The sequence below is a fragment of the Abrus precatorius genome, unplaced genomic scaffold, assembly GCF_003935025.1.
Source record: "Abrus precatorius isolate BTA unplaced genomic scaffold, Abrus_2018 Scaffold3, whole genome shotgun sequence".
Lineage (NCBI taxonomy): Eukaryota > Viridiplantae > Streptophyta > Magnoliopsida > Fabales > Fabaceae > Abrus > Abrus precatorius.
Genome location: NW_020874373.1, coordinates 10,767,160 through 10,782,332, shown reverse-complemented (window position 1 = coordinate 10,782,332; position 15,173 = coordinate 10,767,160). Strand labels below are relative to the sequence as shown.

The window sequence follows — 15,173 nt, the reverse complement described above, 5'->3', positions numbered from 1 at the left end:
TAGTATTTCTAAAATTAAATTCTAAAAGTAAATCGTGAGATTGTCCAATAGAAGACTTAAATAAATTTTTATTGGATGTGAAGCCAAAGATTCTTTGAAATATGAAATATTATTCTGTTTTTCTTTAAATTAATTTCAGTAAACTTTCGAATGAACTGTTTGTTATCATAAAGTAATATATTGCTACATCGTTAAACAATTTGAATATGAGAGTTAATGATATATCATCATATAATTGAAAAAACAGTTAAAAATTCACTAGCAATAAATCAAAGTCAATATTCATTTTTGCTATTGCATGCTGATTGTCCTAATTAAAGATCCAAAAGCAAGAACTTTTTCTTGCTTCAAGGGCATAATTTCTCAAAAAACAAAGGGCAAAAAGCACTGGAAAAAAATTATGTTATTACAATCCACAATGTAAGGCTTCTTCAGTACAATACAACAGTCTCAGCGTGTGAGATTATGCTAATAGTGGTAAGATGATCCGATGTGAACAGAACAGACATTGAACATATCTCAAGAAAGAAAGATTACTTTCTTCTATTGTTTTTATCCTTATGCATTTCTTTAACATTTAAAATTAAGCAAAGGGGGAATACTTTACCCATTTAATCATTCCTTTTATGCCTTTCTTGGGAACAGGATGAAAATTTTCATTTATAAGGCCTTTAGCACAAGTTTATATGTTCCTTCAATACAATTTAGTTTTCCTTCATTACCCACCTCAACCTTTTCACTAAATATCAAACACAGCATAATCTTGTCCCTTTTTTCTCTCATAATACCATACACATGTCAGCCCCTCCTCCAACAAACCCTCAACTACACCTTGAGTCTACATTAAACATTCCTCCTGACCCTGGAAGCTGTTTACAAAGCCCACTAGCAAGTTCAAGTACATCATCAAACAGCCATCACATTCCAAATACACACAATCAGATTGTCAACTTTAGGCATGTTCTACAATACTATTGGAGGGGCATTAATATTGAAAACCAAAGTAATCATCTTATTGCTTCTCCAACCCCTCCCCAAATATGGTTAGCACAAAATGTTTATCCTCTAGTGACCCCAATGCGTATAATATGTTTTATTGTGAGTCTAACAAGTTTCATGTTAGCCTGTGGCTTCTTCATGGAAACCGAGCTTTACAACACATATGTTAGTAGTGGTGGCCATCATTATGCCCTTATGGTTTTCTTTGTGGCTGTTGGGCACTTTATCTTTCTCATTTTCCTTATGTTTTTCAGCTTCTTTGCATCAGCGTATGAGATGTACAAGAATCATTTCCTCCTGAAGTCTCTAGGAGAATTTCTAGTTATGAGGGTCATGTCCCTTCTGATTTCAGGTATTGCACATAAACATCAAGAGGGGCCTTCTGAAGTTGCAGCATTGATAACCTGTGTTTTTCTAGCTATTGATTCCCTTTGCATAATCATTTTATTGAAACCTGGCCATCACTACTCTTTTCTTGAAGCCACTTTGACATTAACATTACACTTGACCTTGGAGAGTGAGGGAATCTATGCCATCACTGCAGATTTTTGTGTGTTCCTGATTCTGGCCATCAAGAATTTTCTTTGGCATTACATTGGTCATGTGCATCCTTCAAATAATGAGGAGCTTCAATTGGGTTGGTTTGCTTCAGATCAAGTTGTTGAAAATTTATCTTCAGTGTGAAGACTGAAACAATGGCGATGTATAATTTATGTAGCCGATCAGCTAGTAGAATAAGAATTGATTGTCGTAAATTTTTTTATTATTTTTTTAAGACAATTTTTGGTGTTCTTTGTATTACCATCATATACAAAACTAACTCGATTTTAAATAATTTTTTCTTTTATTATATCAAAATTAACTCTATTATGTAATAAGGCAGGTACAACCATTGGCAATAGGACAAAATTATGATGCAATATTATCGGTAATGTTTTCCAATTAAAATAAGCATTTTACCTCGGAAACTGCTACTTTCGTTTTGTTAACTCCAAACAACAGTTGCCACTACAAATTGTTAATTTGATTAAAAATAATACTTACAGTATTGCATCTCAATTTTGTCCTCGGAAAAAGGTACAACGTGAAATTACGTTACATCAAGTAATACATACACCTTTGGAGGGGGATTCTAATTTACTGCAATCACCAAATCACACATTCACATAGTGAAAAAGGAACCGTTAGATCAAGGCTAGAGATGGCTCATGTTTTATTCTCATCAAATTGGACCAAAAGACACGCTTGTAATGAGCCATTTGATCTTCATCTATCAGTTCTAATTTATGTGATTGTAATTTAGTGACTGCACCGAATCCATTTTCATTAGTGGTCTACTGGGTGGCTGATTTAAGAAGGAAAGAAAAAAGTGAAAAATGTGACAAGAAACATGAAATGAATGTAGAAAAAAAAATAAAAGTTAGAGAATTATAAGGTAAATGTAAACAAAAAAATAGAAGTTAAAGTTAAATACTTGTATCTCTTTCTGTTCTTGTACATATGTACAGTTATATAATTGTCTCTTTTAATTGCGTGACTTATTAAGATTATTTTTTACTTTATGCTGTTTATCTTTAGTTCACGTTACGTTTGGATGAAATTAATTTAGAAAAAATGGGATTAATTTTTAAAAATAATCATTTTTTAAATCTTTCTTTAAAAACTAAAAAAGTGATTATTTATTTAAAATAAGCGAGACTAAATACACACTTACCAGGTGCTATGTTGCACACAACACTAATCTATGGAAAAAAAAATTTGTTTTTTAACTGTGTTCAATGTTAACTATGACATTAAAAAGATAAATAAAGTTAGACATATAGAAACCTACATAACAAAAATATATACATCGAATGAGAAATGGAACCTGTCCTTGCTTTGGAAACACTTAAGTGTTTATTTTATGGTGAATACTAACATATACCTTAATACTAATTAAGAAATAAAAATAATTTGTTCATTAACAAATATATTTAATATATCTATGTGATTTTTAATACACTTTTAATGTAATTTTGAATAAAATTTATTTATTAATTCCTAAACACTAAATTAAATAACCTTATTCATTTGAATTTAGATAGATAAACTTAGATACTTAGCACATTAATTAACAAGTAAATCATTCAAAACTCTTATTAATGACTTTAATTAAAAAAATTAACATAAAAACAACTATACAAAAGGTTAAATAAGTAATTTTAAATGGATTTTAATTGTCTCATGTTATTGAATAACATGTCCATGTTAGAAAGATATATATATATATATATATATCAAATTTAATTCATGAATCTCATATTCAATCATGACGAGTTGAGACTAAGATTTTTTTCGGTAGTTATGCTTGCAGTTAATATATTTTTCACTTTCGCTAAAGCAAAATATTTTCATTTAAATAAAAGTGCAAAAATAATACTGTAGTTCACGCTAAAAAATGAGAGAATCCTAATTCAGTTGAGTCATTAATTTAAAAAATTTGTGTATTACTCTATTTAATATGACCATATCATGTCAATTAAGAACTTAAAGAGAATCCAAATTCATTTAATCTGAAATTATTTACTAAACAAAGTGTGAACAGATGAAATATATATCTTACTAAAAACAGCGGAGGGACATACCGTGGAAAATTCCTTTAAAAATTGTTATTTTGTGAACAGCTTTCCTTTAATTACTTGATATTACACCATTTATAATAATATCCTTAATCATAGATAGTGAAATATTATTTTTAAAACTTATGTATCTATCGTATACTAATTACAAAAGCTATGCATGTCACAACGCACTCAATACTTGTCTGTACTTCAGAAAATAGTATCAAACAAGAATATTACTTTTGAGACTGACTTTGCTAACTCTTGGAGCTATGAATCGTTATAAAGCTTAAAAAAATGGTGACACTGGGACTTTTTTTCAGTAAGTATCCTTGATTCTTTTCCTTCAAAGGTTGATTTAGATTATACCTACCTTCACTCTTAGGATTACGCAATGTGATACTGGGTGCTCAGAAACCAATTTAAAAACCCGTGATAGAGAGCTGTCATTCCACACACATAAGAACTTACCTGAACCTAAGCTATAGACACACCTTAGAAATAAATCCAAATGATCCAACTCAACCCCTTATCATATCAGTAATGATCCAACTGTTCAGTATAAAGATGGTCAAGTGTTCTGGAATGGGTGGCTCTGGCAATTTGTGCACCATTAACATAGTTTGGCAGCTAATGCCAAGTATTGTCACGTCACTAGAACTAAAAGCTCAAGTCATCCTCTAGTGACCCCAATGCGTATATTTTAGTTCTTCTGTAGTTTGCTGTGCTATTTTGGAGCCATCATGGAAACCGAGCTTTAAATATCAATCATCCGGTGGTGATGGTTAAGCAGCATCAGTGGCATCGCTTCTATGATATTGCAGATGGCAAGTAGCAGTGACTTATCTTTGATAAACTATGGTATCGAATTATATTAATCTATTAGTAAGTTCCCTTTTACGACCCCAGTTTGTTACAGAGGGTACATATATTATATATGGGTTTCATGGATCATCATCCCACCAGAAGTGTATCCCGTATGGTACCTAAGAGACCCGTTGCTCTGCTCCTGCAAGAAGTAGATATTATTTTGTTTTAATTCTTGATGATAAACCATATATCTGGTATTTTTTGTGAAAGATTAGTCATGGTGAGAATCTGGACATCCAGGACTAAGTTGATTTTGTTTTTACATAATACATGTTTGTCTCATCTTAATTTTGGATAAATAATTGGTAAGATCAGTTATCATTCTAAAATTGTAAAAACTGTATATTTTACTATACAGCCATATGTAAATGGTCAAGTTTAAAAGTTAATAATTTACATGATCACTTAAAAATGCTTCTGTACTTTTATCTTTTAATTTCTACCATTTAAATAAGATTTAATGTCTATATGTCAAGATTGATGTGAAGAGAAAAAAAAAAGGGAAAAATAAGGTTGCCCGGCTCCCCAATAGACTTTGGAATGATTGAAATATATTTTATACATAGAAGGGATGCACAATTAGAATGAGTAGAAAGTTGAAGACTATATACCAGTGGAAGTGGTGCATTTAAAAAATTATCTGCTGTCTCGCCTCATGTCTTGTCCTAATCTTCACACACACATTAATTTTGATCTGCAAAATTTGTTCTTTTCCTTTCATATTCTTGAACTGTAATGAAATCATGCATTTATAAAGTGTTGAAGAAGGAAACCACATCAGGGACAACAAATGGTTGGAACACTATTAGTCAAATCAACTTAGTTCTAGAAACTCATATTCTCGCCATCTTAATTCTTCCATGTGAAATCTCAGCACCATGTAGAAACTGAGAAACGAGTGAGATTATTGGGTTTCACCATCAACCCTGAATCATATATTTTCTGGAAAACTAATCTTATTTAATGTTAATGTTATATTTTGTATCACTTTTAAAAGAGATGAACAAAACATTAGTATGCATAGCCAGATAATCCAAATTCCTCTGCACTCTCTTAGAGTAAGATGTTTGGCTTCTTTTTCCATAAATGTAAATGCACTTAGTATAATCCTCAGTACTAGCTGCTAATGGAAGTGGAACTGTTCATGATTTTTAATATTCTCTCTTCCGGGTAAGAGGATGAACATTACTCTGTTTCAACATTAATTAGCAAAACATGGACCGCCATATTTTTATGTTAAAACGTGAAATCACTTCAACATAATTTTTTAGCGTAGGAATTCTGTCGTGACAAACAGATTAAATTATAGCTTTTCATAACGTTGTAAGCTTCTGACTGTTATGATTTTCATCAGACACCATAGTTTTGAAAACTGTTTCTTGAATAAAAAATTGTTCCTCATCAAGAAATTGATGACTTTGGTCGCTATGAATAATCTAGAACTTCAAAACTACTATGTCGTGTAAAATTATAGGCTTCTATCAGCATAAGAAAATTAAAATCAAATTACCAAACATGCACTTGGGAATCAAGATAAAATCAATAAATTTCCCTCTCTTTTTTTCCTCTTAATATTCCATCACTTTCCAGATTTTATGGAGCAATACGATAGTGTGACTTCGAAATAATACAGAGTCTTGTCCGAGTTCAATATGTAGATTTCCTTTGAAATCCAGGAAAATAAGAAACCGACAGTTTTTAGAAGCCTTCATAACGATGCATAAAATACAAGTATCAACTAGATTAATGAATATTCATCCCAGTGTCAAATCTCTCTATGCTAACCTAACATCAAATCTTTACCAAACATCATAGAAAAGAAACCACTAACCTTGATCAGAATTCTCACTGTTTTCCTTTTCCTTAACGTTCTTCTTTAATAATTTGGGTCTTGGCTTCACAGGCTTCAAAAAACTAGCCTGTAACCTCACCACTTCCCTCAAAATTCCAATCAATCTCTCTTCAATCTCAATCCCATTGGGCTCAAGAACACCCAAGGCTCTAGCCACAGCTTCCATAGTACTAACGCACCCAGCAAAAGGCTCCTTTCTCAAAATCAACTCAGAATCGTAAATGCTTCCGCCACTCACACTCTCATCCACTCCCAGACAAACCCTAGTAGCGAACGTGGCGAGGAACTCTTCGCTGGCATTCACCATCTCCCTCGCGTGCTTCCACGTGGCATCGAAGGCGATGAGGAGAAGCCCTCTCCCGCCATCGCCGGTCAACTCCGACGGCCGAACGTCGGAGATGTTGAGAGCTGGGTAGGAGGGGGAGGAAGGGAAGAGGTAGAGAGTGGGGGGAGGGTGGTGGAGGAGAGGGGAGAGGGAGGGATGGAGACGGCGGGCGGTGACAGCGGAGGCGTGGAGGAGGGATTTGGTGAGGATGGGAGTGGTGGAGAGTTTGTGGTGTGCTTCGTGGGGGTGTTGGACGATGAGGACTCGTGTTGTGGTTGGGATGGGGTTCAGCGGAAGCGCGTGGCAGAGACACACCCGATTTGGACGCCAGCACTTGGAGCACACCGACCGCCGTTGAGTCTCCGGCGAAGTTGCGGTTGGGAGGTGATTGGCGGCGCCTTCCTCCGGTTTAGGATCCATGCAAAAAGCAAAGCACGGTCATCAACGGCGATTCAAGTTCAAAAAACTATAACCCACTTTACTAATGAGACAAATGTTAGCGATACTAGGACAATTTTTTGAGTGCAAATTTTTATGATTAATTAGAAATTATCTTTTAATTACAAGTTTGAATAAGAAAAAAAATTTATTTTATTTTATTTTGAGCACAATTTGATATTCTGGCAGTTAATTTTAAACAATAAATCAAATGATTTTACACAAATTTTAATAAAAAATTAAAATTTAAGAATTTAATGGATGAAAGACTAAATTTACACAAGTTTAAAACAGAAAAACTAAACTAATTCAAAAAATATGACCAAAATCATACTAAGCTAAACTAGAGAGACAAAAATGCAATTAAGTTTAATTCATTAAAATTATAAAATTTAAGTGAAATTTATTTTTAATTTAATAATTTTACTTATATTTTTCATAAAAAAATAAAAAATTATTATTAAAAACATACTAAAAATATATATTTCTTTTACTCCTCGTACTATTTAATTTTTTTTTCAAAAGATACTTGAAGAAAATCATATCATAAGATATTATAAATACTAATGCATTTGATAAGTTAAATATTATAATTTTAATAAAAAATATATTTATTAAAAAAAATTTGTAAGACCATTTACACTTAACACGTGAATTAAATCAATAAGCTAAACACCAGGGTTTTGATAATTGTCATGTGAAACTTTTACTATTGTAATTTACATTAATAATTGTACCATTCGATAGAGTCAATTATATAAGATTCCGAGGCAATTTAAAAAATACATATATATTGAGAATATTATTTTTAAGAAAACAAATGGAAATTAATATTATACATATATGGTACATTGCTGCAGACAAGCAAGGAGTAGATGAACGGAACCAGATTCAAGAGGCATTTGAAAGAGCTTATGCAAAGTATATAAATATAATTTATGACTATGTCACGTGTATTCACACAATTAATTGGCAAAATGGAGCTATTGAATGAAAATCTGATGAGTCTCAACTACTGAGTTTCCTCTACGTCCACCTGAGATGAGTTTCTCCTTTTAAGTTACATAGGGTATCAAAAGAATTTGTATCCTCAAATTCAGCAGCAGCAACAGCAATACTGTTGCATGATGAATGTATATGTCAGCTATGTACTCCTTCTCAGCCTTGTATTGCAAAGCATTAACACACTGATCAACAAATTGCTTCAAAGTTGTTTGACGGTTTACATATCCGTCAAAAAATGCATGCATGCATGCGAGCTATGCAGATTAATAGACATTCCAGCCCAAAATTCACCTCTTACAAAGGAAGAAACCAGGTGGTGTCTCTCAATGAACAAATCCTGCAACCATTTATTGTCCTTGAGGTCAAAATCATCCACAATCTTCTTCCACTAGACATCCAATGTAACAATGATTGAAACACCCAAGCTAACGACTCTGAGTCTTCACTAGATAACAATCCACAACCAAACTGTACAGATTGCTCGTGATGGTTTACTCCAACAAAAGTTACAAGTGACACTTTGTATTCATTAGAAAGACAGGTAGTAACCAGAGTCACCACCACATCACCAAATGATTCATACGCAGCTCAACTCAGCATCAGCCCAAAAAGTATTCCTCGCACAGAAGAAATAATCCAAGTCAATCAAATAGAACAAGTTTCTATCTTGTTCTTGCGTCCTCACCATCTCCATCCTCCCCAGTCAAATGTTTTTCTGTCTGAATGTAGTTTCTGCAATCATTTTGAGCTGATGTCCTCTTAACACGCATGTCAATATATTATTGTTAATAAATACTCTACATTAATATCAATATTATAATAATATTCACATTTTATTAATTTTTCGAACAAATGCATAAATAAAATTATATTTAAATTGACTAAAGTATAAATAATAAATTTAGATACAAGTATATAAAATATTCAATAAGTTGAAGTAAGAATTTAAATGACGATTCATACGGGTATAAATTGAGATACGGGTGCTTTTAAAATAAAAATAGACACTCAAATATCTTACATAAATTTTCTCATTATCATCAATATAAGTTGAACTCTTTAAGTTAGTCAAAGAAGTAATTTTCGGGTAGCAGAAGAATTTAATCCACATAACCATTAATATTACTAAAAAAATTGAAGCAAAAACATGTATGTTCCTGTCTTTTTAATCCAAAAATCCCAGATGAGAAGGTCAAAATGGCGTACAAACTTCCACAGCTTCTTCTATTCCATCTTAGGAGAATGCAGACAACACTTTTTACCTACTTCTTTCCCACTCTCCCATCTTAGCTGTCTTACAAATTAGAACCAAGTTTTGACCGCATTGTAAAACAATGTTTCAATAGCTATGCAAATAGATGCTTGGTAATCAATATGTTAATCACTTTTTGATCAGTAATATAGATTCCTTAATCAATTAATCATTGCAACAAGCTTCTAAATCATTACTACTTCTTTTAATTGAGAAAAATATTTTGCATCCCAAAATCTGACGTTCCTAAAAAGCTTAATTATATTTTTGTCTTCTAAAAGTACTACTTGATAGAATTTTTTTTAATTTTATTTTATTAAAATTAGCTATTGACAGAGGCTTCTCAAAAGACTTGGCCGGTAAATTGATAATCGAGAATATATGCTCCATCTGCAGACCTTAAACATCTAGAGGGAAAAAAGCATTTTCACACTAGTCACAAAATTGTAAAATAATTTCTATATTGTTGTCGTGGTCAAACACTTCCCATAAAATACAATAGATGCAAATAAATGCTTAGGTAATAAATAACCATAAGAACAGATTCTTAAGATGAAGTACATCATGATGCCCCCCAACGAGTACACGGAATCAACCTTATCACTCTCATCAAATTGCCAATGATACAAAAAGGAAAAAAAAACGGTTATTTCATTTATGCCTACTTAAATATGCTCTCAAATATAATCTTAAAAGAATCAACAACCATGATCTGAAGGAGGCAAGTAAATCTCAGTGCTCCATAACTCTTTGTATAGCCAGAGCCAAACAGTAACCTCTCACAGTGTACTCAAATTGTAAATTAAATTAGCACAAAGTATTTATCCCTTCAACTGAGAGCCTCGGTGTAGACAATAATCCTATGTTTCATCTTCACCATCTGAAAGCAGGCAATCTTGTATTTGTTCCCTGAAAACAAAGAATATTGCAACATAACCTTTGATGTCAGGAAGAAAGGTCAAAACATAAAAGTTCCTACCATAAAATAAATCGTATCTTTCAAGCATAGTCACAATAAAAATTGAACATAATCCAAGCAATTAATCATGCTTCCACTAATGCAAAGCAACAAAACATTAAGCAACGTGTAGTAGCATAACCAAATGCCTGAACAAGTGAATGAATCCCTTGCCAGGAAAAAACTCAAACTGGATTGCATAACCTAGACCAAGGAATGTTATTTACATAATTATAGATGAAAATTTAATTTCAAACAATTTGATACACGAATTTCATTTCCTCAAAGCTTCACTATCAGCCATGAACTTGTGGCTACCAAAATGACCCATTTGATTTGACATACCAACAAAGCCACAAAAACAAATTATCCAAAATTCTCATATTTATATAATTTCTTTTTCCGTACTTTCATTTAACAATAACATATTCATATAAAAAAATATATATTACTTTGACGTGATACTAGAGTTAGTATTTTCAAAAAGACCAGTGATCAAGGCCGCTTAGTCTGATTATTACCAAATGTGAAATACAATAAATTGATCTTGACAGAAAACAAATACTTACCTTAGCCGACTCAAGTTACCATTGTTGGCTTGCTTCACTCGGGCAACCACCGATTGAGGTAAATCCACATAAAATTGTTCCACTAACATGGAATCCTTTGGAAGTATCTGAAACTGACAACTTGAACAGCAGGCAGTGTAAAAAATGTCACTACTTCTGCAGTTATCAAGATTGCTCCATTCAACAATCTCACTCTTGTCAAGTGGGCTGTTGCAGAGAGAACAGAAAGATTCGGAGGAAACAGATTCATCGGATTTGATATTATATCTCTTCTGGCGTCTTCGAGTTGCCAAGGGAACATTACCATCAATTATCTCTGGAATCCGGTTGAATTGGAAGGGAGTCAGTTTACTGGCCGTTCTTACGATTGTGCTCTCTCGAGATGGGTTTTCTTCCTGCAAAACTGGTATTCAATTAGTGCCTTTCTAATTAAATTATGGTCTCTATTAAAAAGGAAAAGTAAATATTGAAACATAAGCATGTTCTATATCAACCCATAATTGTAAAAACTTATAATTCTATTTTGAGAATGTAGTCTGGCTAATCCCATTCCATAAAAAAGGCAGGCATCAAGCCACAAAATGTGTAAAATCATAGCCTGACTGACCCTGTATGAGAATCATGTGCTCTATAAGTAAATTGCAAATTCAGAAACACCAGTACAATGGGATTTGTCCTCAGGTTGTACTTATAAAGACACATACACATAATATATGGGACATATCAAGTGATACAACTTGATACAAAAGCTGAGCGGAAGAAAAAAAAGATGCAATGGCTCATTAAAACACTCACTGGTCACAACCGGCTTTGCTTAAAAATTTAAACCCAATCATTAAAAAACTTCACTATATATCAAATGGGTAAGGCAAAAGACACTATACCTGTAAAAGAGCCACAAAAGATGAGACTAAGCCATTAATGCTAGAGCATGGACCCGTAGATAACGCTAAAGTCTTTAGACTGCCCTGCCATAGAGATGAGACACATCCATTCGGTAAGATTCATAAAATTCAGTCCGACAAACATTGAAGACAATATATGTAAAATAATGTGAAATTTTACAAAACACAGAGCAAAACATAACCCCCCCCTCCCCTTTTTTTTAATGTTTATGACATATCCGGAGGACTACAAACCCGTCAAGGTGGCAAAGCATGTTGATCTCTTGGGCAAAACAATCACGCAGAGGAAGCACAACAGGAATGTCCCATCTAGCATCAACATACTGTATATCAGCAGGTAATGAATATCCTTGGCCCTGTTAAAACAAGGACATGAGAATTTATTACACAAGATCATTCCTTAGGTAGAATGAAAGAAAGAGGAGAAACATAGATAAGGTCATAAGGATTACTGCAATGTATAAGCAACACATATTTCATTTTATTGGAAGCAATGTGGACATAAATCCTAATATCCGCATGATAACTTAAAAATAAAAACAAGAGGAAGCTATACGATTTGCTTATTTAATGCATTACCTTGAACTCAATGGCTACTTAGTTCAAATAGATGTGGTTAACACTTAACATACATTTTCACTCCCATCATATTGAGATCACTCTTAAGAAAAAGCTTCTTGATAACAACTTAGGCATATTTTAATATTCTTCAAAATTCAAATAAATGAAATCTGGCCATTGAATTATACTAAACAAATGCGGAAGTTCAATCAGTGATACTCCAGGAGAAAAAAAAAAAAAACATTTTAAGTTCGGTAGACACACCAACCTGATAATTTTACCCCTTAAACAAAATTTTTAAGTCTTACCCACTTCACAAAGTGTTAATCTGGGGTGTTAATGTAACAAACGAGAGATGCACATAAAAGTATGCTGATAACTTCAACAGCTTAATGTTCTAACATAGTGCTTTAAGATAAACTAGACAAAGCACATAAGAAAACCCAAAAATAAGCAGTTTAGTAGAGTAGAGAACATTCAATATAGCAAGCTCATTCATGAATCATGACAGAAAATTCTAAATTCACTCCTATTAATCAATTTGACTCAGTCAAATCAATAACAAACCTTCACAGTAGCTGAAATGACATGGCAAGCAATCTTTGAGATGCATGATCCTAATACGATTCTGTTATACCCGAATTCAGAAGCAACCTGGACAATGACAAAGAATATGAAACAAATTCATTTACAAATCACTGCAAGTCTACAAACTTCTAACAGAGATAACAGCACAAAGCTGACATCCAAAAACAAACCTTTTGCAGGGCCAACATTCGCAAACAAAGCAGCATATCCTCCCTTCCGGTCGGATCACTCACCGCATTCACTAGCTTGATTAGCCTCTCCTTTCCATCACTAGAATCAGTCGAGTAAACAGTCTCAATAGGAACAACATGCAACTCCTTTCTAGGCGGGGCTAAACTCGACACAACCTTATTAATAACTACAACTGCTTCCTCCATTTCATTAGAAGGAATTGGCAAAACAGAACTCTCATCAATAAACACAACTCCAACACCAAAAACGGGCAATGACCTATCTCTACTCGCATCAAAGTTCTTCTGGGCCCTCGCTTGCATGTCATGCATAAATTGCAAGGCTACCCTAAGAATAAAAGCACACAGATTACCTTCTATAAAATGTAACAATCAAATTTGAAATTAACCCAAATTTTCAAATTACTCATGAAATTAAAAAGAGGGAAAAAGGGATTGGATTTGTGTTGACCTAGAACAAGAGCCACCTGAGAAGGCAACGAGGACCTTATCAGTGGGAGTAATCATGGCGTTTGAAGTTACGGCGATACGAAACTTTCCGAACAAGTTGCTCTTGAAGCAATCGGCGCAGAAACGGCCGTCGTCGATTCCGCCATAGCCGGAAACGGCGTCGTTAAGTTTGCACTTGATACAGATCTTGCTAGGGCTCGTCGAATCGGTTTCTGCAGACTTTGTTGGTTGGTTACACATTGCTTCTTCGTCTTTGTAACAACCGGACTCGCAACCGGAGCCATTGCACGCCATCGACGTTGATCACACTCACCACACACCTGATTAGGGTTTTAGGATTTAAAATTACGTTTTTTGTTATATATTTTTATTATAATAATAAATTTTATATATTTTTTTGGCAGGGAATAATTTGTATATCAAGAGTTTATTATGTAAGCGTATATTTGAAATGGGGCTTCGTGATGCCATTAATCGACCAAACGAAAAGCAACCAACGTTGACGGAAAAATAAGACAAAAAATGTTAAAATTGTAAAATAAATAAATAAATCTTAAAAACATCTTGTTTAGACCTTAAAAAAAATTAAAATATAATTTTATTTTATCAAATTATTTATAATGCACAAAATATTTTTTTATTTCATCAACTTACCATGTCTTTAGTTAGTTTATTTAAAAGAAAAAATTAGTAGATTAGTCTCCTATTTATTTTATTTTAGTTGTTATTTTTATCTTTTAGTTTTTCTAATAAATATTTTTGTTTCATTGTTGTTTATGTCTTCTTTTCGCCATTGCTACTTTCTCTCTCTCTTTTCTTTTATTATTTTTCTTTCTTATTCTAAACTAACAAAAGCCAGCCAATTACACAAAAGTACTTCTAAACTTTATTTAAATTATCAAAACTATTGTACCTATAACCCATCACAAACTATGGTGTCAATCATAGTTATTTATAGAAATTAATTATAATTAGAGTGACTCATTTACAATTTTAATAAATTTATATCACCACTATTCATCAAAATAAGTGGTTCAATTACATCATATTCATATGTCAGTTGTGTAAGTGTAAAGATGATAATACGTAAAGTACTTGATAGATAATGGCAAAATTTATTCTCAATGAATAAGATATTTATTCGCTAAACAGGTACAATATAAGTATGAGAAAATACCTGTAAATTTTAATGAAGATAGTTGCAAATATGAGTACCTAAGTACTCAACCCGCCCATACCCGTATATATATATATATATATATATATATATATGTATATTATACTACTTATGTGAGAAAGGTCTTAACCCTAATTTCTTACTCAAAAGTCTTTTATAGGAAAGAATTAGGGTTAATACTTAATAATTTATATATTTGATTAAGTTCTCTCTATAGTCATTGACAATTATATAATAATATGAGTTGCTCCACAACTTGTTATATCGAAAGTTATATTTTAGGAATCTTTAATCAGTATGCTTAAAACTCTATTATAATTATTATTAATATTTTCAATCATTTTTGTTGTTCTAATTTCGTATAATCTTGTTTGAATAATTTTTTACTTACAATGGAGCAACTAAAAATTTAAGAAAATAAGAATCTAACTTA

General features: G+C 32.6%; 2 protein-coding genes across 2 annotated transcripts; both read right to left on the bottom strand.

The window, feature by feature from the left end:
- Positions 1-6,008: 6,008 nt before the first annotated feature.
- LOC113863551 (DTW domain-containing protein 2) lies at positions 6,009-7,149 on the bottom strand. Its single transcript, XM_027497180.1, has one exon. It carries the CDS (start codon positions 7,064-7,066, stop codon positions 6,296-6,298), a length of 771 nt encoding a protein of 256 aa, XP_027352981.1. The 5' UTR covers positions 7,067-7,149; the 3' UTR covers positions 6,009-6,295.
- A 2,694-nt stretch (positions 7,150-9,843) lies between these two features.
- Positions 9,844-13,926, bottom strand: LOC113862849 (cytoplasmic tRNA 2-thiolation protein 2). The gene is made up of 7 exons (XM_027496102.1): positions 13,565-13,926; positions 13,093-13,441; positions 12,902-12,988; positions 12,008-12,129; positions 11,753-11,831; positions 10,869-11,263; positions 9,844-10,250 (listed from the first exon to the last, which is right to left on the bottom strand). The coding sequence occupies exons 1-7, from the start codon at positions 13,855-13,857 to the stop codon at positions 10,202-10,204; spliced, it is 1,374 nt and encodes a 457-aa protein (XP_027351903.1). The 5' UTR covers positions 13,858-13,926; the 3' UTR covers positions 9,844-10,201.
- Between the last annotated feature and the right edge of the window lie 1,247 nt (positions 13,927-15,173).

Excerpts from the sequence above, each read along its gene's own strand:
- LOC113862849 (XM_027496102.1), bottom strand. The coding sequence starts at position 13,857 with ATGGCGTGCAATGGCTCCGGTTGCGAGTCCGGTTGTTACAAAGACGAA. Across the intron at positions 11,832-12,007 it reads ATGCTTTGCCACCTTGACGG|TCTAAAGACTTTAGCGTTAT; the intron begins GTTTGTAGTCCT and ends ATGGCAGGGCAG. Across the intron at positions 11,264-11,752 it reads CTTTTGTGGCTCTTTTACAG|GAAGAAAACCCATCTCGAGA; the intron begins GTATAGTGTCTT and ends CCAGTTTTGCAG.
- LOC113863551 (XM_027497180.1), bottom strand. The coding sequence starts at position 7,066 with ATGGATCCTAAACCGGAGGAAGGCGCCGCCAATCACCTCCCAACCGCA.